Source organism: Vigna umbellata, chromosome 8, assembly GCF_029865625.1.
Source record: "Vigna umbellata cultivar VRB3 chromosome 8, Vumbellata_1.0, whole genome shotgun sequence".
Classification (NCBI taxonomy): domain Eukaryota; kingdom Viridiplantae; phylum Streptophyta; class Magnoliopsida; order Fabales; family Fabaceae; genus Vigna; species Vigna umbellata.
In genome coordinates, this window is record NC_142172.1 from 42719435 (window position 1) to 42739524 (window position 20090).

The 20090-nt window shown below is 31.3% G+C and overlaps 4 protein-coding genes across 4 annotated transcripts; 2 read left to right on the top strand and 2 right to left on the bottom strand.

Annotated features, from left to right (window-relative positions):
* Positions 1-565: 565 nt before the first annotated feature.
* On the top strand, positions 566-3473 carry LOC148194771 (remorin-like). Its single transcript, XM_088096335.1, has 5 exons — positions 566-865; positions 1951-2001; positions 2090-2177; positions 2444-2525; positions 3179-3473. The coding sequence occupies exons 1-5, from the start codon at positions 688-690 to the stop codon at positions 3374-3376; spliced, it is 597 nt and encodes a 198-aa protein (XP_087952461.1). The 5' UTR covers positions 566-687; the 3' UTR covers positions 3377-3473.
* A 586-nt stretch (positions 3474-4059) lies between these two features.
* LOC124841686 (transcription factor MYB17-like) lies at positions 4060-6940 on the bottom strand. Its single transcript, XM_047318002.2, has 3 exons — positions 6111-6940; positions 5367-5496; positions 4060-4956 (listed from the first exon to the last, which is right to left on the bottom strand). Exons 1-3 carry the CDS (start codon positions 6241-6243, stop codon positions 4263-4265), a joined length of 957 nt encoding a protein of 318 aa, XP_047173958.1. The 5' UTR covers positions 6244-6940; the 3' UTR covers positions 4060-4262.
* A 1862-nt stretch (positions 6941-8802) lies between these two features.
* LOC124841688 (SNARE-like superfamily protein) lies at positions 8803-10822 on the top strand. Its single transcript, XM_088097579.1, has 5 exons — positions 8803-9266; positions 9544-9704; positions 9881-10024; positions 10159-10226; positions 10336-10822. The coding sequence occupies exons 1-5, from the start codon at positions 9076-9078 to the stop codon at positions 10441-10443; spliced, it is 672 nt and encodes a 223-aa protein (XP_087953705.1). The 5' UTR covers positions 8803-9075; the 3' UTR covers positions 10444-10822.
* Positions 10823-11262: 440 nt separating this feature from the next.
* MYB19 (myb domain protein 19) lies at positions 11263-13797 on the bottom strand. The gene is made up of 3 exons (XM_047318005.2): positions 13532-13797; positions 12676-12805; positions 11263-12031 (listed from the first exon to the last, which is right to left on the bottom strand). Exons 1-3 carry the CDS (start codon positions 13665-13667, stop codon positions 11482-11484), a joined length of 816 nt encoding a protein of 271 aa, XP_047173961.1. The 5' UTR covers positions 13668-13797; the 3' UTR covers positions 11263-11481.
* Positions 13798-20090: the final 6293 nt, after the last annotated feature.

Here is a 20090-nt window from a genome sequence, read left to right on the forward strand (position 1 = left end):
TGTTATTAATATAACTTATTATTTTCTGCATGGTTCTACTGTTCATTTATTTCATGTACATTATTCCCAATATAATGTTGACTATATTTTTTCAATATATGGTTGATTATTTTTCAATATATGTTGTATACTAACTAACAGTAATATTGCTTAAAAAACCAGTCAATGTTGATAAAACCTTTTTGTTTAGACAAGATGAAAGTCAAAGTATGGAGATTTCTTCTCCATCAAGTGCTTACATATTTGTGTAAAGCTCATTAACATAATTAATGAAACAAATAATTAAAATGATTTGTGTTATTAATAACAACATTAAGATGTTTAACTAAAGAGATATTCTTACAAATTTAGATGCTTTAATCAACTAAAAAATTAATCATTGTTTTGAATCTTATACTCACTCTTAATGGTTGTTTTGTACAAATAGAGGGAGATGCTGTCTCTGTTGGTGGGCTGTGCCAACTCATAGGAGGCCACTTGTACCTACCACTGTTAGCCACACAGCTAAGATTTTAGAATTTGAGTTAAGTTACCTTCCTTCAACCATAATATCCCAACTAACTCTTTCCTCTTCCTCAATTCCTCTACATATATTTGCATCATACTATTTTTAACACTCCCAAACAACTCACACCTTTTTTCTCATCACTTTCTGCAGACAAATCTGAGTCACCACTGTCAGAAAAAATGAATGAGGAGCAATCCAAAATTGTGTCTGAGAGTACTACTACTACTACTATCCCTCACACTCCACCTGAACCTGTTGCTCATGACCCTCCAAAGGAGGATGTGGCTCAGGAGAAATCTGTCATTCCACAACCCTCTCCTTTTGCTGATGACTCCAAAGCTCTTTTACTTGTTGAGAGTATGATAATCTTATGTAACTCTACCTTTGCTTTTCTCTTATCATTAAGTTAATATCTGCTACCAAAAGGGTGGTCAGATATCGTTGTGTTTAAATCATTGCTTTTGTTTTATGCTTTTAATCTCATTTTGGAGTTATATGATGATTTTAATATAAAGTGAAATGTTTCTACCTACCTATCTACCTACTTGTGTGTAATTCGGACAGTTCAGATAATTAAAGTTTAAAGTTTCTGCATCTTTGTTCGTGTTTGTTTTTCTGTCTTTTGCTATGATTTTTAACGTCTCATGTTTGTAGCAACTTCATTTTTTTTTATTTGGGATACGTTAGACAGCTTCCTATTCCTGTGTAAAAGTATTCCAATTGGAAGAAGTTTTTTTTTTTTTTTTCATTTTCATTCCTTTTATTATAACGTGACTTGTACTATGGAGTTTCCCAAAGGTGTTTTTACACACATAAATGGAAAATGTCAAAACTCTCTGGTTAAGTTAAGCTTTCTGTGAGGCTTTTTTTTTAAAATACTTTATTACTTTTTAGTTTTTCTTGTATTTTTATTATCAGTTTTCTTCTGCTGGAATTTCCCTGTCGTAGGTCTATTGGAAAGAGTTATATGCCCAAACCAAATTGATGGGTTACCAACTGAATGATAATATGATTCTTTCCGTCAAGTAAAGATCTATTTTTTCTTACTTGAGCTCATAACATGTGGAAACTCAAAGGAAGAAACATCTTCACCTGGTCTTGTAATTCATACAGTATTACTCTATTCACTATTTTAAGATCTCCCATGTTGATTATTTTTTTCTTAGCCATAATCTCTTTACAACTTCTTGTAGCCTTGGATTCCAAAGTATACACTTTGCATGCTGTATACTCAACTTTTTGTTCAATCATATCATAAAAATTCACCTTCTTCTGTCTTTAGTTCACCACTATATATATATATATATATATATATATATATATATATTATATATATAGAAACACACACATTTATATACTTCTATTTAATGATCATTATAATTGCTGTAAAGGCTCAAACAATAATAATTATTATGTTGTGTTGTTAATTTGGTTTTTGTCAGAGACCAGTGAAGTTGTTGTAGAGAAACCAATTGAGGGATCTGTGAACCGAGGTGAGTTTGTGTGCATCGTGATACTTTATTTCTCGTTATGCATTTCATATTTACATCCTAATTCCTACGACTTCTCTTTCTTCTTCAGATGCTGTCCTTGCGAGAGTTGCAACAGAGAAGAGGTTGTCACTGATCAAAGCATGGGAAGAAAGTGAAAAGTCAAAAGCTGAGAACAAGTAAGAACTTGCATAAAATATTGTTAATTTCCTTATTCAGCTCAAATAGAAACTGTAGCATGATCTTTGGCTGTTTTTGGTACTGCACTTGGCATTAGAAAACAGTACGATAGTTGTGAAGTTTAAATAAGATCTGTGAATATGGAGTCCTAATTATTTGTTTTGCCAAACTAGGTTGTTAGTTAACACCAAATGTTCGTATTATTTGATCATTAAATGTAGTTCTTTGAAGTCATTTAACTAATTCATATGAATTTGATGAGCAGGGCTTACAAAAACATTTCATCAATTTCAGCATGGGAGAACAGTAAGAAAGCTGCTACGGAGGCTGAATTGAGAAAGATTGAAGTAAGAGCTTGTTTTATTATTAGTATTAAGAAATTATTCGTAGTAATTGTAACTTGTTCTGTAGGTACTTTCTGAAATTGTGTCCATACCATTTTTCCAGTAGGAACCGGTTTTAAACGTTTTTTTGTTTATCTTCTGAATTGAAATGATCAAGGAGCAAGCAAGCTTCCACCACCCACCCTCTCAGAAACTGAGAGAATAAGGGTTTGGGATGGATCTGAGATTAACCATTTCTTACAATAGAAATAGAATAACCACAACTAAAAGTATTCCTATCCTTGTTCTGGAAAGTGATCTTATATTAATGTTTCAGCCCCCACAAACATTATTTTTACAAGAAGGCAATAAGAATTTCTGTTACAAATAATGTTTATTCTAACATGTATATCCTAAGGTCAACCTAAAAGGAATTTAAGTACTTCGTACACAACATTGGAAGATAGAGAGAGATTAGAAGAAGAAAAAGTGAGGAGTGAATGGAAATGAAGAGAATCAACACAGATAAGAATCCGGGTGTGAAATAATTTAGTGTTACACCAAACTTTAACATGTCTTGTGAAAAGTAAAATAACTTTTCCAATTTACATGACATTGAAGTTGGCAGAGATGGGGAGGAAAAATTGACATTTGATTTTCACTGTGTTTGTGAGCAGGAACAACTGGAGAAGAAAAAGGCAGAATATGGAGAGAAGTTGAAAAACAAAATAGCTACAATCCACCGAGAAGCTGAAGAAAAGAGGGCATTTATTGAGGCCAAAAAAGGGGAAGATTTCTTGAAGGCAGAAGAGACAGCTGCAAAGTACAGGGCAACTGGAACAGCCCCAAAGAAACTCTTTGGTTGTTTCTATTAAGCCTGCTCATTTATAAAAATGTAGTATTACTATTATTATTACTATTGCTATTATTTTCTATGATAGTTCATATCAGTACATGTGTGGTTTGGTTGTCTTTTGTTGAGTTTTAGTTCATCTTCATTTATTATTGTGTGCACAGAGATATGTTGGTGGTGTGTATACAACAATTACTGTCTGCATACAAGAAATTGAATTATTCAATTTGGGTAATACCAATTTCTTGTACCATCATGCCACTAAACTTTCTCATTCCCTCACGAGCCCTCCTACCTTATTGGACAATATGATGGTTGTTGATAAAGGTTCAATTTCATGACCCAAAAGTACAATTTTGTTCTGAAGTTTACTTTGTCGCCACGCTAATAAATAAGTTTGATGATAAAAACTCGTTTATACGTGAACTTGGTGTAAAAACATATCAAATTAGGACATTGCTCAGGAGTTGCATCATTTATCTGAAGCTTGTATTCGAGTAAATAAACTACTACAATTAAAACACAATCTAGTCTTGTTAAAATTCAAAATTAAAACCTTTTTACTCACTTCAAAGCAAGATTAGTTGAGACAACTTATTTTTCAATAAAATATTTGTTAAGTCATGTTAACACCAATTCTTACTCACGCGACAATTGAATGCCAGCTCTTATGGGAATCAAGAACACATTACCAATTGAAGGACATGAATAATGTCATTAACTCTGAATCCATTAATGTTTAATTTTAACTTCAAGCGTCAAGTAGAAGGTAAAGTTGAACTCTGGCAACTATTCTTCTATCTATCTTTTTCCCCTCTTGACCAACTATTCAAAACCAGCTACATAGTGAGTGCATTTACAAAAATGAAGAAATCATCACAAAAGGCAAAGAAAATTTTCTTGTCAGTTCAAAGATTGCCTTTCTCTGAAGAGATATGAAAGAAACTATCTTGGTCACATGTTGCATCAAGGAGATTCAAGAAATTATCATTCTGTCCCAGGAATCCAACATCATCAGAGATATGTAGTAGGTGCTTTAATGCAGAATCTGAAGTATCAAGAAATTCATAATTGCCTGAGTCAGACCCAGCCGTGTCATCAAGCTTTGGTTTGTAGCTACTTATCTGTTCATGAACCATGTTCACATCCTCAATGCATGGATAGAGGCTACTAGTACTGTTTTTCACCTGCAATGACACATCTGAACAAGACTCCAATTTAGATGAGGATGAAGGATGTGAGACAGGACTTTGACTCACAATCCCTTCCTTTCCCTTGACCATGCGAAATGACTTTCCAACCTCAGAATGCCAAAGATGAAGAAAATGATCAGGGCATGTTGAACTCTTCGGCCATGAATTGAGGAACGAGGATTCCATTGACAACCTTGCCTCTGCCTCAACTCTTACACTTTCCCACTGTACCATGTGACGCGTAGAAGGAGATTCAGACTTGACAATAGTTTGATCCAGAACCAGACACGACTGTTTTTCTCTTAGGGAATGACATGATCGAAGGAGACGCTTCTTTAGATGGGTGTTCCAATAGTTCTTAATCTCATTGTCTGTTCTTCCAGGTAATTGGGATGCTATAGCAGCCCACCTAAGAGAATGCATGGTTACTTCCAGTTTATACAAACAAGTGAATGTAATATCACAGACTAATCCAACCATATATAAAAAATTATAAGCATGAGAATGTAGGTCTTAGGTTACATTATCATTATCATGTCGAAAACTTGAAACTCCTCAGCTTCCTTAAGTTTTTAATTCGTACACTAAGGATCCATAATTGCAAAAGGGTAACAGGATGAGAACATTAAGCAATGAAACAGAAACAATATCCATTGGGAGTAAAGTGACACATTTTTTGAAGATGCAACATGTTTACTAATTATTAAGCAGCTTATGAGTAAAATAAGACTTTAGGACCAAGAGGGTTTGGGTATACGCATGTGTATAGTACTACTGCCTACATGTTGAATTTAACAAGCAAATGGAACAATATGGTACCTGTTGCCAAGCATGCCATGGAGTTGAACAATTGTGCTTTCTTCTTCACTGGTAAACGGGCCACGCTTGATACCAGGGCGAAGATAGTTTATCCACCGAAGCCGACAACTTTTTCCACATCGTAAGAGACCTAGTTGTAAGCAAAGGTCAATTAAATGATTTTTCATAGACTAATTTTATCCATCTTTATAAGTCATAACCATGTCTGCTCCTTTCTCCTTTCAGTGTGCCAATATTTTACACCCTCTGCATAGCAAGCTTCAAAACCCTCGGCAAACACAAATTTCCAAAACAATTTTCAAGGGCAAAGTACAATTGGATCAAGATAAAGTTTTATGCATATGCCAACAAATTAGGTTATGACAAGTACTGGATGATAACACGATTTCTACTGTTTTCAATGGTCCATTTCTAAGAAGGACTGTACTTACCGACCCCCACCCACGCACGCGCAGAACATAAAAGTACCATAACATGCAGAAATTGGTGTCACGAAAATACAGCAATAGAAAAACAACCATCGGATTCTCTTCATTCTGAAAACAAGTCACACTGAGATTGGAGTTTATCCAAGAGAAAAATGAAAACTTCAGGCATAAGAAAACGAGCTCTATTCTTCCCTATCTTCAAAACTTTCATAAAGATAAATAAAAGTTCTCCTACTTTACAAGAAATGCAAAAGTAAGGAAGGAGAAAGTGATAAAAGAAATAAAGAAAAAAAGAAGGAATGATAAGAAAGTGCACCTGCATGTTTGGGAAGTGTACGCCAACTTCCATGACCATGCTCCTTGATGTAGTCAACCAAGGCTTGGTCTTCTTCAGGAGTCCAAGCTCCCCTTTTGACTCCATGTTTCTCACAACAAGGTGCTTTACCCATCTTCACCACTCATTACCACACCCACAACAATAATTAACACCACCGCTTTGTATTTTTTTTTTTACCTTGTGCTGCTAATAATAAGCTTGCACTTGCACACTGATGACAACAACAATTGGGTCGGTCAGGGTCTACTCATAATGACCAAAAAAAGGAAGAGAGAGAGAGGGGATGTAAAAAATGAGAAGAAAAGTGTTGCAGAAGGAAAGGAAAGAAAAGGCTAAATATTAAATGCATGTGTGCATAATAGGACAATGGGGTGGCTTTAGAGAGGTCCAGCACACAGAGAGGGTCGCATTTATAAGTAAAAAGAACATACATACCCTTGTAAAGCAAAGTGGTGTGGTTCTTAATGGCATGAAATAGAGATAAGAAAGTGAGAATGTGAAGAAGAGAGAAGGGGGTGTGCGGAGAGTAAGGGTCGCAGGAAGCCCCACTGAGGGGTCAGATTTTACTGGTGTTTTGACGGTGTAAAAGTGATGCAGAAAACGAGGGAAGTGATGATGGAAAACAAAAGGGTGCACTTAAATATGAGAATAGAAATGCATCATCACCTTGAGTGCAATGCAGCTGTGGGGTGAGCTGAAGGTCATTTCTTTCTGCACAACTCAAGAAAAGCAGAAAGAAAGAGAGGTTTTTTGTGATTGTGTTGAAAGACTAGAAAAGATGGAGGCGGTGGAAGAAAAGACAAGAGAAGATATGAGGGAGTGATGGATGGAACTGAAAGGGCATAATAAAAACCATATCCAATGAACGTTTATTGGTTAAGGTGAAGATGATGGTGGGAACGAGGTGCATTTATGTTCCTAACTGCCCATGAGTTAAACCTTGGTCAACATCCTCTTCCATCTTCTTCTTCTTGTACCATTTTCTTTCTTTATTTTTTATTAGTTTATTTATAAAATTTAAAATTATATTCCTGCATTTTTAATCTTTAAATAATGATCACATAGATACGCATTTCTTTTATTAAAATTTAAAACTTATTATATTGATTACTTTTTCAAAATAATAAAATATATATAAGAAAACAAAGACAAAAAAGTACAATAATATTAGTTTATTATAAATAAGTTTCATTATATCATTTTATTCTTGATATATTTTGAGTTTTTCAATAACTTTTTTTAAGTTAATTTTTTGAACACAAACGGAATCTGGTTTGATTCACTGGTTAGTCACTTAATGAGTTAATCTAATCCGATTTATTTATTAAAAAATCGAAAAATTCGAATTTGACTCGGTTTATCATAAGTTGATGGATTAAACAGACTGATTTACTAATTCATTTAATTACAAGTATTTTTCAAAATCCAAAAAAAATATTTAAATTTAAATAATTTTACTCTAAAATGATGTTAAATGTTAGAAGTGTACTTTAAGTCTAACTCAACCCCACAAAATGGACTTGTAGAATGAGGTTTGCACCCACTTATGAACTATGAATTGGCCTTATCTGTCGATGTGGGACTTTCAACATTAAACTCCAAAAATAATTCAAAATCAAAAAATTATACAAGTCAAATTTAATCCAAAAGCAAATCCAAAAAATGGATAAATAAGTTTATAATATTGTCATTTATAAGATTAGAGTCTTGAATTGATAAATTTATAAAATTTTGCTATCTTGGAAAAACATCTTTTTCTTAATTCCTAATTACAATATATAATAAAAAAATGTTAACTAATAATATTAAAACACAAAATAATAAATAATTAAATTAAACTAGGTGAGTTAGTGAACAACATGGCTCACCACGGGTTTAATCCAGATAAGTCTGTGGTAAGCCGGGTTTTAAGTGAGCTGAGTTGAAAATTGACTTGTGTAAAAAAATCATTTTTTCAAATTCAACTCGACCGAACTCGTGGTGGACCGGATTGATCCACAAGTTCTAACCTATTTTGACAACACTAGTTTTGAAGCTATAATTATTAAACTATTTTTTATTTTTAAAATAGAAAACGCATTCTTAATCTTGATATATATTCACATCACATAAGAATGCTTCAATAAATAAATTAATCTTAAGTTTAAAGTCTTTATTAAAGCTTTGATACAACATACTCTTTGTTACTCTTTCCTTCAGTATGTTCATTTTATCATATAAAAACTGGTATGATTTATGTTGTATGGTTATGTAAATTTAAAATGAACAAAACGAAATAAAGTGTTACTTTACCAGATTCTAACCTAAACATTCTCCTTGCGACATTTCTCCCAATGTCCAAAAATACCAAAGATTATATCTCTTCCACCCTAAAACAACTATATAGGGATTTGAGCTAACGACTACTTTTAAAATTATTTCAAAGTACTAAATAGACTTGCATGGTCTTTTCAAATTTAAGCACAGTGCCTATCAATCTAATTAAGTAAGAAAGTTGGTAAGTTTATCCTAAAATGAGTTTACGTTAAGGGGTATTATTTTCTTAATTTGATTCAAAATGTATATTGTATTATCTCTTGTGATTGTGAATGGTAGATTACACAGATCAAAGTATTCAGCTTGGACTAAAAAAATGAAAAATTAAAGTAACAATTTGCCACGAGGAGCATGACATTTGAAAAGATGGAAAAGGTGCTGACGAGGGGAAATGCATATTCTTCTAAAGGAGTTTATCTTATAAAGCTTTTGCCACCCACAATGGTTCCTTTTGTACACACACTACGAATAACTTCTTTTCCAAGTTCTCTTCTCATTCCTTCACCTCACACATTCTATAAAAGGGCCTTCACAAATTAGTCCATCCATCTTAGTCATTGAGAAAGAAGAACCAATCCATTATTTGAGATAAAAGGGAAATGTTTAGAAACCATTTACCTCAGAGGGAATGGTTAAGGTAACCATAGTTGGAAGAATGAGCGATGGATTGCCTCTAGCACAAGGACTGAGATATATGAATGAAGAGTATGCATATCTTTCATGTTACAGGCAACAAGCAGAGTTCATTCTCCAAGAAATTTCAAGGGGAGCACTAATAGCTTCCAAGATGACTATTCATATTCACAATTTCTGCTTCAAGTATCCTTCCCTCTTAATTTTTGTTCAGTTCTTACAATTTCCTTCGAAGTCCGTTTTGGTTCTTATATCGATGAAGTTGCAATTTTCTGTTATGCCCTTTATCAGAGGCTAATCTTTCAGAAAACAGAGTTCATGTTGAGTCTATAAACATTCCATTTGAACTATAAAGTTTAAGTTAATGGAACTTGCCTTTAGGCTTTGTTTTCCTGTCTTGTTTCTAAAGTCGCAATTCTATTGCAATAAATTTGATTATGATAAAATATGTATTCTTTTAAAGCTACATGGTCGAGAACGGAGTTGTTTTCATTGTATTAAGTGAGTCTACGTACCCAAGAAAACTGGCTTTTCATTACCTACAAGATATTCAAAAGGAGTTTCAGAAGTTTGATAAAACCCTCATTGGCAAAATCACAAGGCCATACAGCTTTGTCAAATTTGGTAATTCCCTTGAACCATTACCCTGCTACAATGTTATCTTTGTCTAGTATTTTGGGATAATGTTTGCTGAATAAGGAAGTAGAGGTCCACTTTTTTTAAACCACCCATCGCCCTAAAATTATTTCCTCCCTGTGAAATTTTTATTTTTGCCACACAAATCACAATTTTTCTGTCAGATGGTATAATTGCAAACATCAGCAGACAGTACATTGACACAAGAACTCAGGCCAACCTGTCAAAACTTAATGCTAACCGGAAACAAGATGTAGATGTTGCTAGTCAAGATTTTTACGACATTGTTGAAAGGAAGAGAAGTTCAGGTAAGAGTTTCCCCCTCCTCAAATTTTTCATATCTTACTTTGATTGGCTGCGGTAAGAACCAGAAGCATGAACAAAGAAAAACATGTTATATATGCAACCTTTTTGGTCACATGACAACATCTTATAATGACAGAAACAATGAGAAGATTACCGGTTACTCCTCAACCTGAATCCACAATATGGTGTTCTCCACGTCTTGAGGTATGCTGAAGTTGAAAGCTCCAAATTTTGATTCCCTGTTTTCTTGACAAGAAATGAAGAAGAAAAAAATGTTAATTTTTCATTTTATTGTTTGGACCACTCACCACAGGCGATTGCTTTGGAATGGACACCTATTATGATCCTTGTAATCACTTCTATGGCTCTTCTATGGGCTACCTTAGTCCTCACAGATGACTTTATTATTTCAAGCTGGTGAGAATTCCTCATCTCAAGACCAAAAGATGACGATTTAATACCATAAAATTTCAACATTGCATGCAGGAACTTAAAGAAATGGTCCACTGGTATTAAATATGATGCAACATTGATGTTGCAGAAAATATAAAGACATGGACTGGCCCCTCCGCCACCACGCAATCCAGGAAACGCAGAGAAAGAGAGAGAGATCCAAATTGAAGAAGAAAATTTCTGATTTGTCAGAGTTTCTACTTTCTACCTTGAAAGTGAAATATTTCCTTTTAAATGAACCAGTACTCTGACTTGTGTACTCACACGAGTTGCCAATTGATATTTATATGTATGTATTAAATGGCGTGTAAATATAGAAAATAATTTATATCTATCAAACTAGTAAATTTTCTAGACAGAGTTCACTGTTTCGTCAAATTTCTCATTATATTTTCCTTTTTCTATTTTAACTTTTCTTAATTATTTAAAAATATCATATCCATACTTTCAGATTTTTAAGCGGGTGAAAAATAATAATCATTATTACAGCACTAGTAGATTATTCTACTGTAGTTCCAAATATTCAACTTACTTTTGAACTGTTTTTCCTTATTCTGGGAAACTACTTAAATGTTTGAAAAAAAGGCTTTCCCAAACATACTCTAATAAGTTGGTATTCACGTTGTGTATTGGCGTATCTGATAGAAGTGGTAAGGAGTGTTTGTAAAATTGACTTGTAAGGATTTAATTACTTCGTTTTAACCTTAGCGTGATATTTCGTAGTAATTTTCACATGCATGTCCAAAACTGTAGACATTAGCCAAATAGCACTCAATCAAATGTGATTTTCTGTAAAAACAACGAAGACCATCAGAAGTTGACTTCTTAAACTGAAACGAAATTACATAGCTGTATCGCATTGAAATAATTGGAAGTGGGTAGAAGAATAGAACATACAACTTGGAATGCAACTTTTATTTTATATAGCTTAAGTTTGATTGTTTTGTGTATGTATAAAATTAGAAAATGATATTATTCCTTGTTGACCAACTCCGAAACTTACTTCTCATATGTACATTATCGCATCATTGCTCATGCTGAAATTGCTACTCATCAAGTCAACTCCAGGCACACAATGGATGAAACCATTTTCCGCCATCTGATTTGCATACTTCAGCTCTGAATTCAAAATCTCAGGGGCTGAAATGTTAGCCAAGCATCTATGGTACCCTCCACCAAAGGGTATATCTGACATATCATGGATTGCAGCCTCCTGAATAGTTGAATTTTGATCAAATCCATTCCTCAAACCAAAAGAGTCAATTGAATTTGCAGAGTTTACTTGATCCAATGAAAGCCACTCAGCAAATAACAGTTTTGGCAAGGAGCTTTGGCTAGCCTCTTTGGTGAAGTTACAACTCTGTGTACCTTGAGTTGCAAGGTTTTGGAGAGAGTTTGAAGACTCCATGGTATCTGAGCTTGAGCTAGCATACTTTATTTGGTTATGAGAATCCATTTCCTTAGCTTTTGCCTCTTTCTTTTTCAAATATGAATGCCAGTAGTTTTTAATCTCATTATCTGTTCTTCCTGGCAAATGCTGTGATATCTGTGACCACCTGCCCAATAATATAATTCCAGTTTTTCTCAGCAATCTTCACTACATGTGAGAGAAATTATGACAAAGAGTTTAAACAGTAGTTTGAATTTCTGTTCTGAGTTTTACAGACACACATTCTTTATGTGAATAGTTTGTCTTACTGATTGGAATATAAGAAGGGACACTCTGAAACACTAGACAAATGGTATTGGACTAGATTTAAATTTAATATACAACAGAACTGAGGAATAGTTGAAAAGACTTTTTTTATTGTTTTCAATGTTCATCCCTCTTTAAAAAATGAAGCATGGCATCTAAGCCAATCCATGATTTGACTTACTTATCAAATTTTTCCTTTTACTTTTCGTTTTAAATGCCCTAGTTGCTTTTCTAAAACTGAATCAAATATTAAACTCCTTCCAATTCTAATTGCATTTTATAGCTTCAGCCTCAAATATTGAACTAAGGGACTCTGTCTTTTCCTTTACTTTGCATAACTTCTTATACTAATTAATGCACAATTAAGATTTAACACCTACTCCTGACATGTCTTCAATATTTTTGACTGAAAATTACAGAGTTTACTTATTCTGTGTTAACTTGGTCATAAAACTGAAACTTTTAAACTGATAAAGTGAAAGAAGATTTACTCTTGTGGCTTACTTGTTGCCTAGCATGTGGTGAAGGGTGAGGATTGTCTCTTCTTCCTGTTTGGTGAACTTCCCTCTCTTTAGTCCTGGTCTCAGATAGTTTATCCATCTTAGTCTGCAACTCTTTCCACTTCTTTGCAAGCCTTCAGATAAATGTATTTTCTTCATCAATGTCAGGTAAACATTGAAAATATTATATAAATGCATGTTGGTCTGACTAAAACACTTTTGATCTTTGTCAGCAAATATACTTTTACACAAAATGCCCGTTTAGTCTTACCATAAGATGTTAAAATTACGCAAGCCAGAATTATCAAATTACTTTAGCAAGCAGGATTATTAATTTTTAGTAACTACCAAGTCATCAACTTTTTTATATCTTTACAGTGGTCTCTTTTGTCAAGAAGTCTTAGTGATATTTTCAAAATAGAAAATTTGTGTAAAGTTTTAAAAGACTGGAGTTTTAGTGTAATTTGAGGACATATGAAGAAGAGTTAGCTTAACTTAGTCTGAAAAATACACTTCATTCACAAGTATTACTTTTCCCTACCAATGTATCCTTTTCATAAGCAGAATTGATTGGATAAATTTATTAGAATTAATCCAAACAAAGGGCAAAGAAGAGCTTACTAAGACATCTGAAATTTACTGAAGTGAAAGATGCCAACATTTCAATTTGATAACATAATCTTTGCTCAAATAAGTAGTAGACATACTTTCAAATAAAGGAAGAAAGACCTTTCTTATTTAATAATATAACAGTATTAAAAGTAAGGAATAATGCCCCTTTGTATAGTACATAAAAGGAATATGCTAACTGTGGTATGATTCACAAAAGGTCACAACCAGGAAAGAAGAAAGAAACCAACCTGCCTTAATGGGAACAGAACTCCAACAGCCATGACCTTGTTTAAGGATGTAGTTTCTGAGTTTATTGTCTTCTTCTGGTGACCATAACCCCTTCTTATGTTTTGGTTTTCCCTTTTCCAATGGCTGGCACCCCATTTTGCCTTGCCTCACAGAGTTTCACTTCAATGTTAGGCTTGGAATTGGATTCTCCAAAACAGAACTCACAGAGGTGGCAGAGAAGACTAAGAGAAGGAAGGGAAAGTATTTGACAGGGAAACAGTGCACAAACAGACTTATATATAAAAATTCCACGAAATAGTCGTGCTTGTGCATTTCTTTTTCCATTACTTAATCACAACAAGCGTTGAAATAACAAAAATAAAATGATAAACCCAATAAAATATTTCTGTCCTGCCCCAAAGGGTTGAAAACTTGTTCCACCTTCCTGAAATTCACCTTTGCAGACTCAAAGGGTGGCAGTTTGGAAAATGTTGGAATTTGTGGTATCAATGTTTGCTATCAATTTTAGTAGACCACATGTCCAAAATCCCCAAAAGTTACATGATTTGTTTTTAGGTGCAGTATTTTTGGAGTTCTTTATTGCATACTTTGAATACTTCTATGACAAATATGAAAGTCTTATTTCAGTTTATGAAAGGTATGAAAAGAGTGTTCAGACTTTACCTTTAACATAAATTAATTTTAACAGATGAAACTTCATTCTGTTCTTTAGCCAGGTAGAGTGAATGGTAGTGAGGTAATAATAGAAGAACAGCTATGAATTGGAGGGCACTATTCATTGAACTGGTATAGTAGACTCAATAGTTTAGGCTTATTCAAGTCAACATTCGTCTCTCGTGCCGACACATTCTGTACCGTCCAAGAACAATTAACAGACTGTGTATAAAACTTGATCATTGATTGTCACATTGTAACGCCAAAACACACAACAAACGTGCAAGACTCTACAAAACTGATCATTTTATTACCATGCATATCAGAATAATATATGTATTTCATGTGTAAATTTAAACCCTTTCTGTAAATATGCTTTAGGTTATGAATTTTTATTGTTTTCATGACTGGGTTTTGCATCTAGCTTTTCAGGTAATGCATAACTCTATTTCAAATGAGGCAGGACGTGGTTCTTTTAACTGGTGTCCACTGTTGAATTGAAGGAGTGCACGATATGGTTAGCAAAAACTGAGGATAAAAAACTAATATAATCAAAACTAATCAAACTTTTCTTCATAGAAAAGTTTTTATTTCAAAGTTATGCAGTTAAGAAACCAGTCTTTGTCCTCTTTCTGTGGCTGATGTGTGCAGTTGATGAAATAAACAGCAGAAACAGCGAATCGGGTAAGCGTGTGCGTGCTGAAGAGGTTGCAATAGGAGAAAACTGTCCTTACTAGAGTCATTAAGGCTTGCAATGTTATTGCAGATGGAACTATCGTACAAATTTGGATGAGCATGGAACATGTTTTTGGATTGATGCTGGAAAAATCAGGATAAAATATAAAAATAAGTAAACTTGGATGAAATAGGTGGGTAAAATTTCACCACAAATCTTCATCCTTGTCACAAGAGCATGAACCCACAAATGTGATATCCATTGTTTTGTCAAGTTTTCTTTAAGGACATCTTAAAAGAAAAGTTATTCATGGACACTATAAAAGTGTTTTAACTCTTAATATATACTTAAAGAGATAGTAAAAATAATGGAAAGAAAAAATAAATATGCAATAGATGTAGATAAAATGAGACTGTACATCTATTCTTTCGACTATGGGTCGAGGTTATTCTTCGAGTATAATGTGTCTTAACGTTCATCTTCGTCACTATTCGTAGCTAGAATGATATTTATAAAAGATATTAATATTCAATATTAAAAATTAATAAAGATTCGACTAGGTTAATAATTAATGAGTAATAAATATAATAATTTATTTTTTTATTATAGATTTTAGAATATTTATAATCTAATCATAATCCAATTAGTATTAATTATGTTTTATCGTAAGTTAATTGTTATGAAATCTAGTCATTGTTTAAAGATAATCATTTGGTATGTTTGATACAGTCACTCACTCAATTTGAAGTGATCTCTTTTATGTTTTTGACTATGTAGATCGTCCAGTCGTAAATTAATCAGAAGACCATACAATACAATATATTTATAATTATTGTTTTTATTAAAAATATTTGACATCTTAAAATATCAAACCTCGATTCTTTTTTTAGCAAACATTTTCTTAAATTTTTTTTGAAAAAGTTATTTGGCATGAAATAAATATGAAGCAAACACTATTTTCCTTGAACACTTGAGAGGATAAAAATTACAAACTTGTAAAGAAATTAGTGGGTAGATGCACATGTGAGCCTAACTTATTGTATGATGATGTTTGATACTAGAACTTGAAAAGGAATCAGAAGATACCCCATGTATATCTTGGAGTTGGTAGTGTCCCTTCAATCAGCCATATACCCAACCAGAACAAGTCATTGACTAAGAAAATGATCCTACTCTGTGAAGAAACACAGGAATCCCACTCAGACACGACAAAGGTACAGCGTTCGTGAATTTCAGATTATTCAATCAATTAATCACTTTATGAGATCGACAAGGAATCACAATTATTGTTCAGAATTGGACAATCAGCTACTTCATTATATAAACAAAACCATATTTTATTTCTATCTTGAATTAATATATATACCCACTCAGGTCCCTTTGCCAGATTACACTTTCATTAATATTAAAAATTTAAAGAAAAATACTGGTTGAAAAACTACACTCTCAAAGTTCAATGGGGATAAAAAATTGTCACGCATGGTTGAAGGTTGGCCTCCTCTAAGTAGCTAGAATTATTCAGTTTGTCAAATAATATTAAACAACAATAATATTGATGAGAACGAAGAAGCATGTAAAGACTTTTCTGTGTGACCTTTCTGAACCTTCAATAAAATACATATAAGAAAACCTCAATAAACTTAATTTCAATTATCAAAAACTTATAATAATAAAATTACATAAATAAAATTGTAGGCGTGGCTGAAGCTCCAAAGGATGTATTTTCATATAACAAAAGTTGAAGCATGCTTTGCTCTACAGCTGTTTGTTTCTGCCTAAACTCATGGAACAATTAATTATCTTATTCTGCCTAAAACTTGTGGAAAGGATAGGATGAAGAATGATTATTTGCCGACCATTATCTTCCATGGAACAAAGGAATCTTACAATTGTTGTTTGCATGCCTTTTATTAACTATAAGGTTATTCATGTCATATTTTGGTCCTTAGAGAAACGGTGTTTTCATGTTATCAACAAAAAAATGTTAATATATATATATATATATATATATATATATATATATATATATTGAAATATAGATAAAAATAAATAGATAGGTAAATGATATCGACGGAAAAGAGACTTCGATATCTAACATTTTAATGTTTTGGGGTGAGAAATTGTAACCAATGCAAATATTTTTTCCTGGTTGATTGAGGTTTTTATAGGTTTTTATAGGTTTTTTAACTTAATATTTGGCCAACATTTGACATAAAAGAGAAAATGATAATGAGTGCAATTACTGTATTAATTAGAAGAAAGCAAAATAGAAAATAAGTAATAAATTAGCATATACACAGTCTTGGTAATTTTTTTATTCTTCAAAATACAATATTCCTTTACTTTACCATGTGTATAAAAAATCAGTTTTACTCTTTCACAATTATAAATCCTCTGTAAGGACCGATTGTAAACATTCATTCATTTGAATATTCTTTATTGAGTTTTTATTCAAAAAAAATCATTTTCTTCCGTATCCAATATTTTGTAATTCATTTGTTTAAATATTGTTTTATTTGTGTATATATATTCAGCTCATTGTTCAATTCATTCTTTTTTTTTTCAGAAACAAATTAATGGATATATTAAAGAATGTTAAAAAGAAAAAAAAACAAAAACAAAAACAAGTGAACCAACTACTTGAAAACTACAAAATAAGATTAACCGTTATTAGGTCATATTGTTTTTCAAATCCTATAATCTTTAAAAAAAACAATCTCATAGAAATTTATAAAGAAAATAAATTAAAAATATATAAATTTATTAATTATTCAAATCTCAATTAAATTGTATATTTACTATTTTTTAAATTATCTTTGAATATGAGAAGAAAGTGTGTATAATATTTTGTTTTAACTTTATTCGTCAGTAATGTTTGTAAGTTAAGTGGTTATTCAACCTAGCAAAACTGTTTTAAAACCACATTAACCGAAGCAACCCAAATTGTAAAAGTTTGGTTGTGGTGATGGCATAATTAGTTTCAATCGAACCAAACCACACTAGATGTGTGCACTTTAAGTTTTTTTTTAATTTATTTTTCATAAGTATTTAACATTTAGAACATATTTTTATGGTACTTTGCCATGTGTTCGGTGACATTGTTTGATTTTGCTATGTACTGTGTGGTAAACCCATGATTGAATAAGATTAAGAGATTGATGACGATAATTATATAGAACAATAATAATATATGTTATATGATAAAGTTGTCAAGCCAATTCAAGTATGGCCGTTAGTTACATATGAGATCATGTTTTATATGAACAAAACCCCTCTAATCCCCTGCTTAAAAAAGAAAATCAAGATATTGTTCTAATCTCAAATCCTTGCTTGCTGGCAATAAAATTTCTTAACAAATGGCATGCACAATATAATGCATTACAGTTTTTTTTTAATTAGTATTTTGAATATATTGGCATCATCACTTTAGATTATCAATCTGTCAAGTTTTCTTTCAAGTTCTTTCTCTTTTATCACTACATTAACATGTTTTTGTCGTGTTAAAAAAAAAATCTGCCTTACACGAACTTGGTTTTGTATCTTCTACAATATATATATATATATATACCATTAAATTTCGTAAGAACACTAATAAGATGGATTTTTTTATGCGTAAATAATTACTGTTCTCAATAATTTATCCTCTATGAATATGCAAATTTTCTAGGGTACATGAAATGAATATTTGGAATATTTTGATATTTCAAAACTAGTAAGATTATCTCTTAGAAAATTAACTAGAGAAAAGGTAAATAAATTAGAGAAGAGGTAAATATAAAAGATAAGAAAATAAAGATGAGAAAAAAATATATATTGGAAAAAGGAGTAGAACATTTATATATGGACATAGGATGGGTGAAATATCTCACAGAGAAATTCTTGCAAAAAAACTCAGGTTTCTCATGACATTTGGGAGACATCACTCTTTACCCAAAACCTAAAACAATGAGTTGATGGGTCTTTTACCTTTATATATGACTCTACTTTCTCATTTTTATTCAATGTGAGACTTAAACTCACACTTGGATTCTCAACATATACTACTACAATACTCATTTGATTTTCTTATTTAAAACTCAAAATGCAGTTGTTAAGCGAGAGTATTTGAGAAAATATACTAATTACAATACTTATTTCGCTCTCTTATTTAAATACTCAAATGAAACTTAAAAGTAGGTATGTTTTGATAAACACCCATTAAATTACATAGATGATAATAATCACTCACAAAATACTCTTGAGTAACATATAGACACTTAAACACATCATATGACTTTTCAATGTAAAATTGAAAATGATCATACATTACTCTTCAAACACTAATATGGATTAAAGGTAATATGTAGACAAATTAATATAGACTTTAATTTTATAAACAAAATTGAGATTTTACATATCACAATGAAAAATGTTAAATGTACATAAAACTGAACATCACATTGTTAACAACTAAAGTTGTCAAAATGATTTAAAACACACAAGTCAACCAGAACTGTCACGAATTTGAGCCAGGTTGAATTAAAAATATTGTAAATTTTGATAAAGAAAAAGAAAATGAACCTAATCCACTAATAATTCGTTAACATTTCAACTTACTTAAAGAAAACTTTTAGTTACTACTAATAATGATATATTGACATGGACCTATACATATTCTTATTTTTTAAATTTAAATTATGTTTTAGTCTTTATGATTAAAAAAAATACTTATTTAAGTATATTTCTTTAAAATATAATAAATTACTCTTAGTTATTAACCTTCTTTTAATAATTTTATAATTTTATGATTTTATGATTTGATTTTATGATTTTATGATTTTATGATTTTATGATTTTATGATTTTATGATTTTATAATTTTATAATTTTATAATTTTATAATTTTATAATTTTATAATTTTATAATTTTATAATTTTATAATTTTATAATTTTATAATTTTATAATTTTATAATTTTATAATTTTATAATTTTATAATTTTATAATTTTATAATTTTATAATTTTATAATTTTATAATTTTATAATTTTATAATTTTATAATTTTATAATTTTATAATTTTATAATTTTATAATTTTATAATTTTATAATTTTTTAGTTTTATATTTTTAAATTATTATAATTTTATAATTTTAATATTGTATAACTGTTGATTTTTTAATTTTATTATTTTGTAATTTGTTATTTTATATTTTCATAATTTTTACTTTTATAATATGTTGTTTTATAT

Bases quoted from the DNA above. Each gene is read 5' to 3' on its own strand.
- LOC124841688 (XM_088097579.1), top strand. From the start codon at position 9,076: ATGGTTAAGGTAACCATAGTTGGAAGAATGAGCGATGGATTGCCTCTA. The intron at 9,267-9,543 runs GTATCCTTCCCT...ATTCTTTTAAAG, and splicing joins ATTCACAATTTCTGCTTCAA to CTACATGGTCGAGAACGGAG. The intron at 10,227-10,335 runs GTATGCTGAAGT...CACTCACCACAG, and splicing joins GGTGTTCTCCACGTCTTGAG to GCGATTGCTTTGGAATGGAC.
- LOC148194771 (XM_088096335.1), top strand. From the start codon at position 688: ATGAATGAGGAGCAATCCAAAATTGTGTCTGAGAGTACTACTACTACT. The intron at 866-1,950 runs GTATGATAATCT...GGTTTTTGTCAG, and splicing joins AGCTCTTTTACTTGTTGAGA to AGACCAGTGAAGTTGTTGTA. The intron at 2,178-2,443 runs GTAAGAACTTGC...TTTGATGAGCAG, and splicing joins AAGTCAAAAGCTGAGAACAA to GGCTTACAAAAACATTTCAT.
- MYB19 (XM_047318005.2), bottom strand. From the start codon at position 13,667: ATGGGGTGCCAGCCATTGGAAAAGGGAAAACCAAAACATAAGAAGGGG. The intron at 12,806-13,531 runs GTTGGTTTCTTT...ATTTATCTGAAG, and splicing joins TTCTGTTCCCATTAAGGCAG to GCTTGCAAAGAAGTGGAAAG. The intron at 12,032-12,675 runs GTAAGCCACAAG...ATTATTGGGCAG, and splicing joins CACCACATGCTAGGCAACAA to GTGGTCACAGATATCACAGC.
- LOC124841686 (XM_047318002.2), bottom strand. From the start codon at position 6,243: ATGGGTAAAGCACCTTGTTGTGAGAAACATGGAGTCAAAAGGGGAGCT. The intron at 5,497-6,110 runs GTGCACTTTCTT...GCTTACAACTAG, and splicing joins TACACTTCCCAAACATGCAG to GTCTCTTACGATGTGGAAAA. The intron at 4,957-5,366 runs GTACCATATTGT...GCATTCTCTTAG, and splicing joins CATGGCATGCTTGGCAACAG to GTGGGCTGCTATAGCATCCC.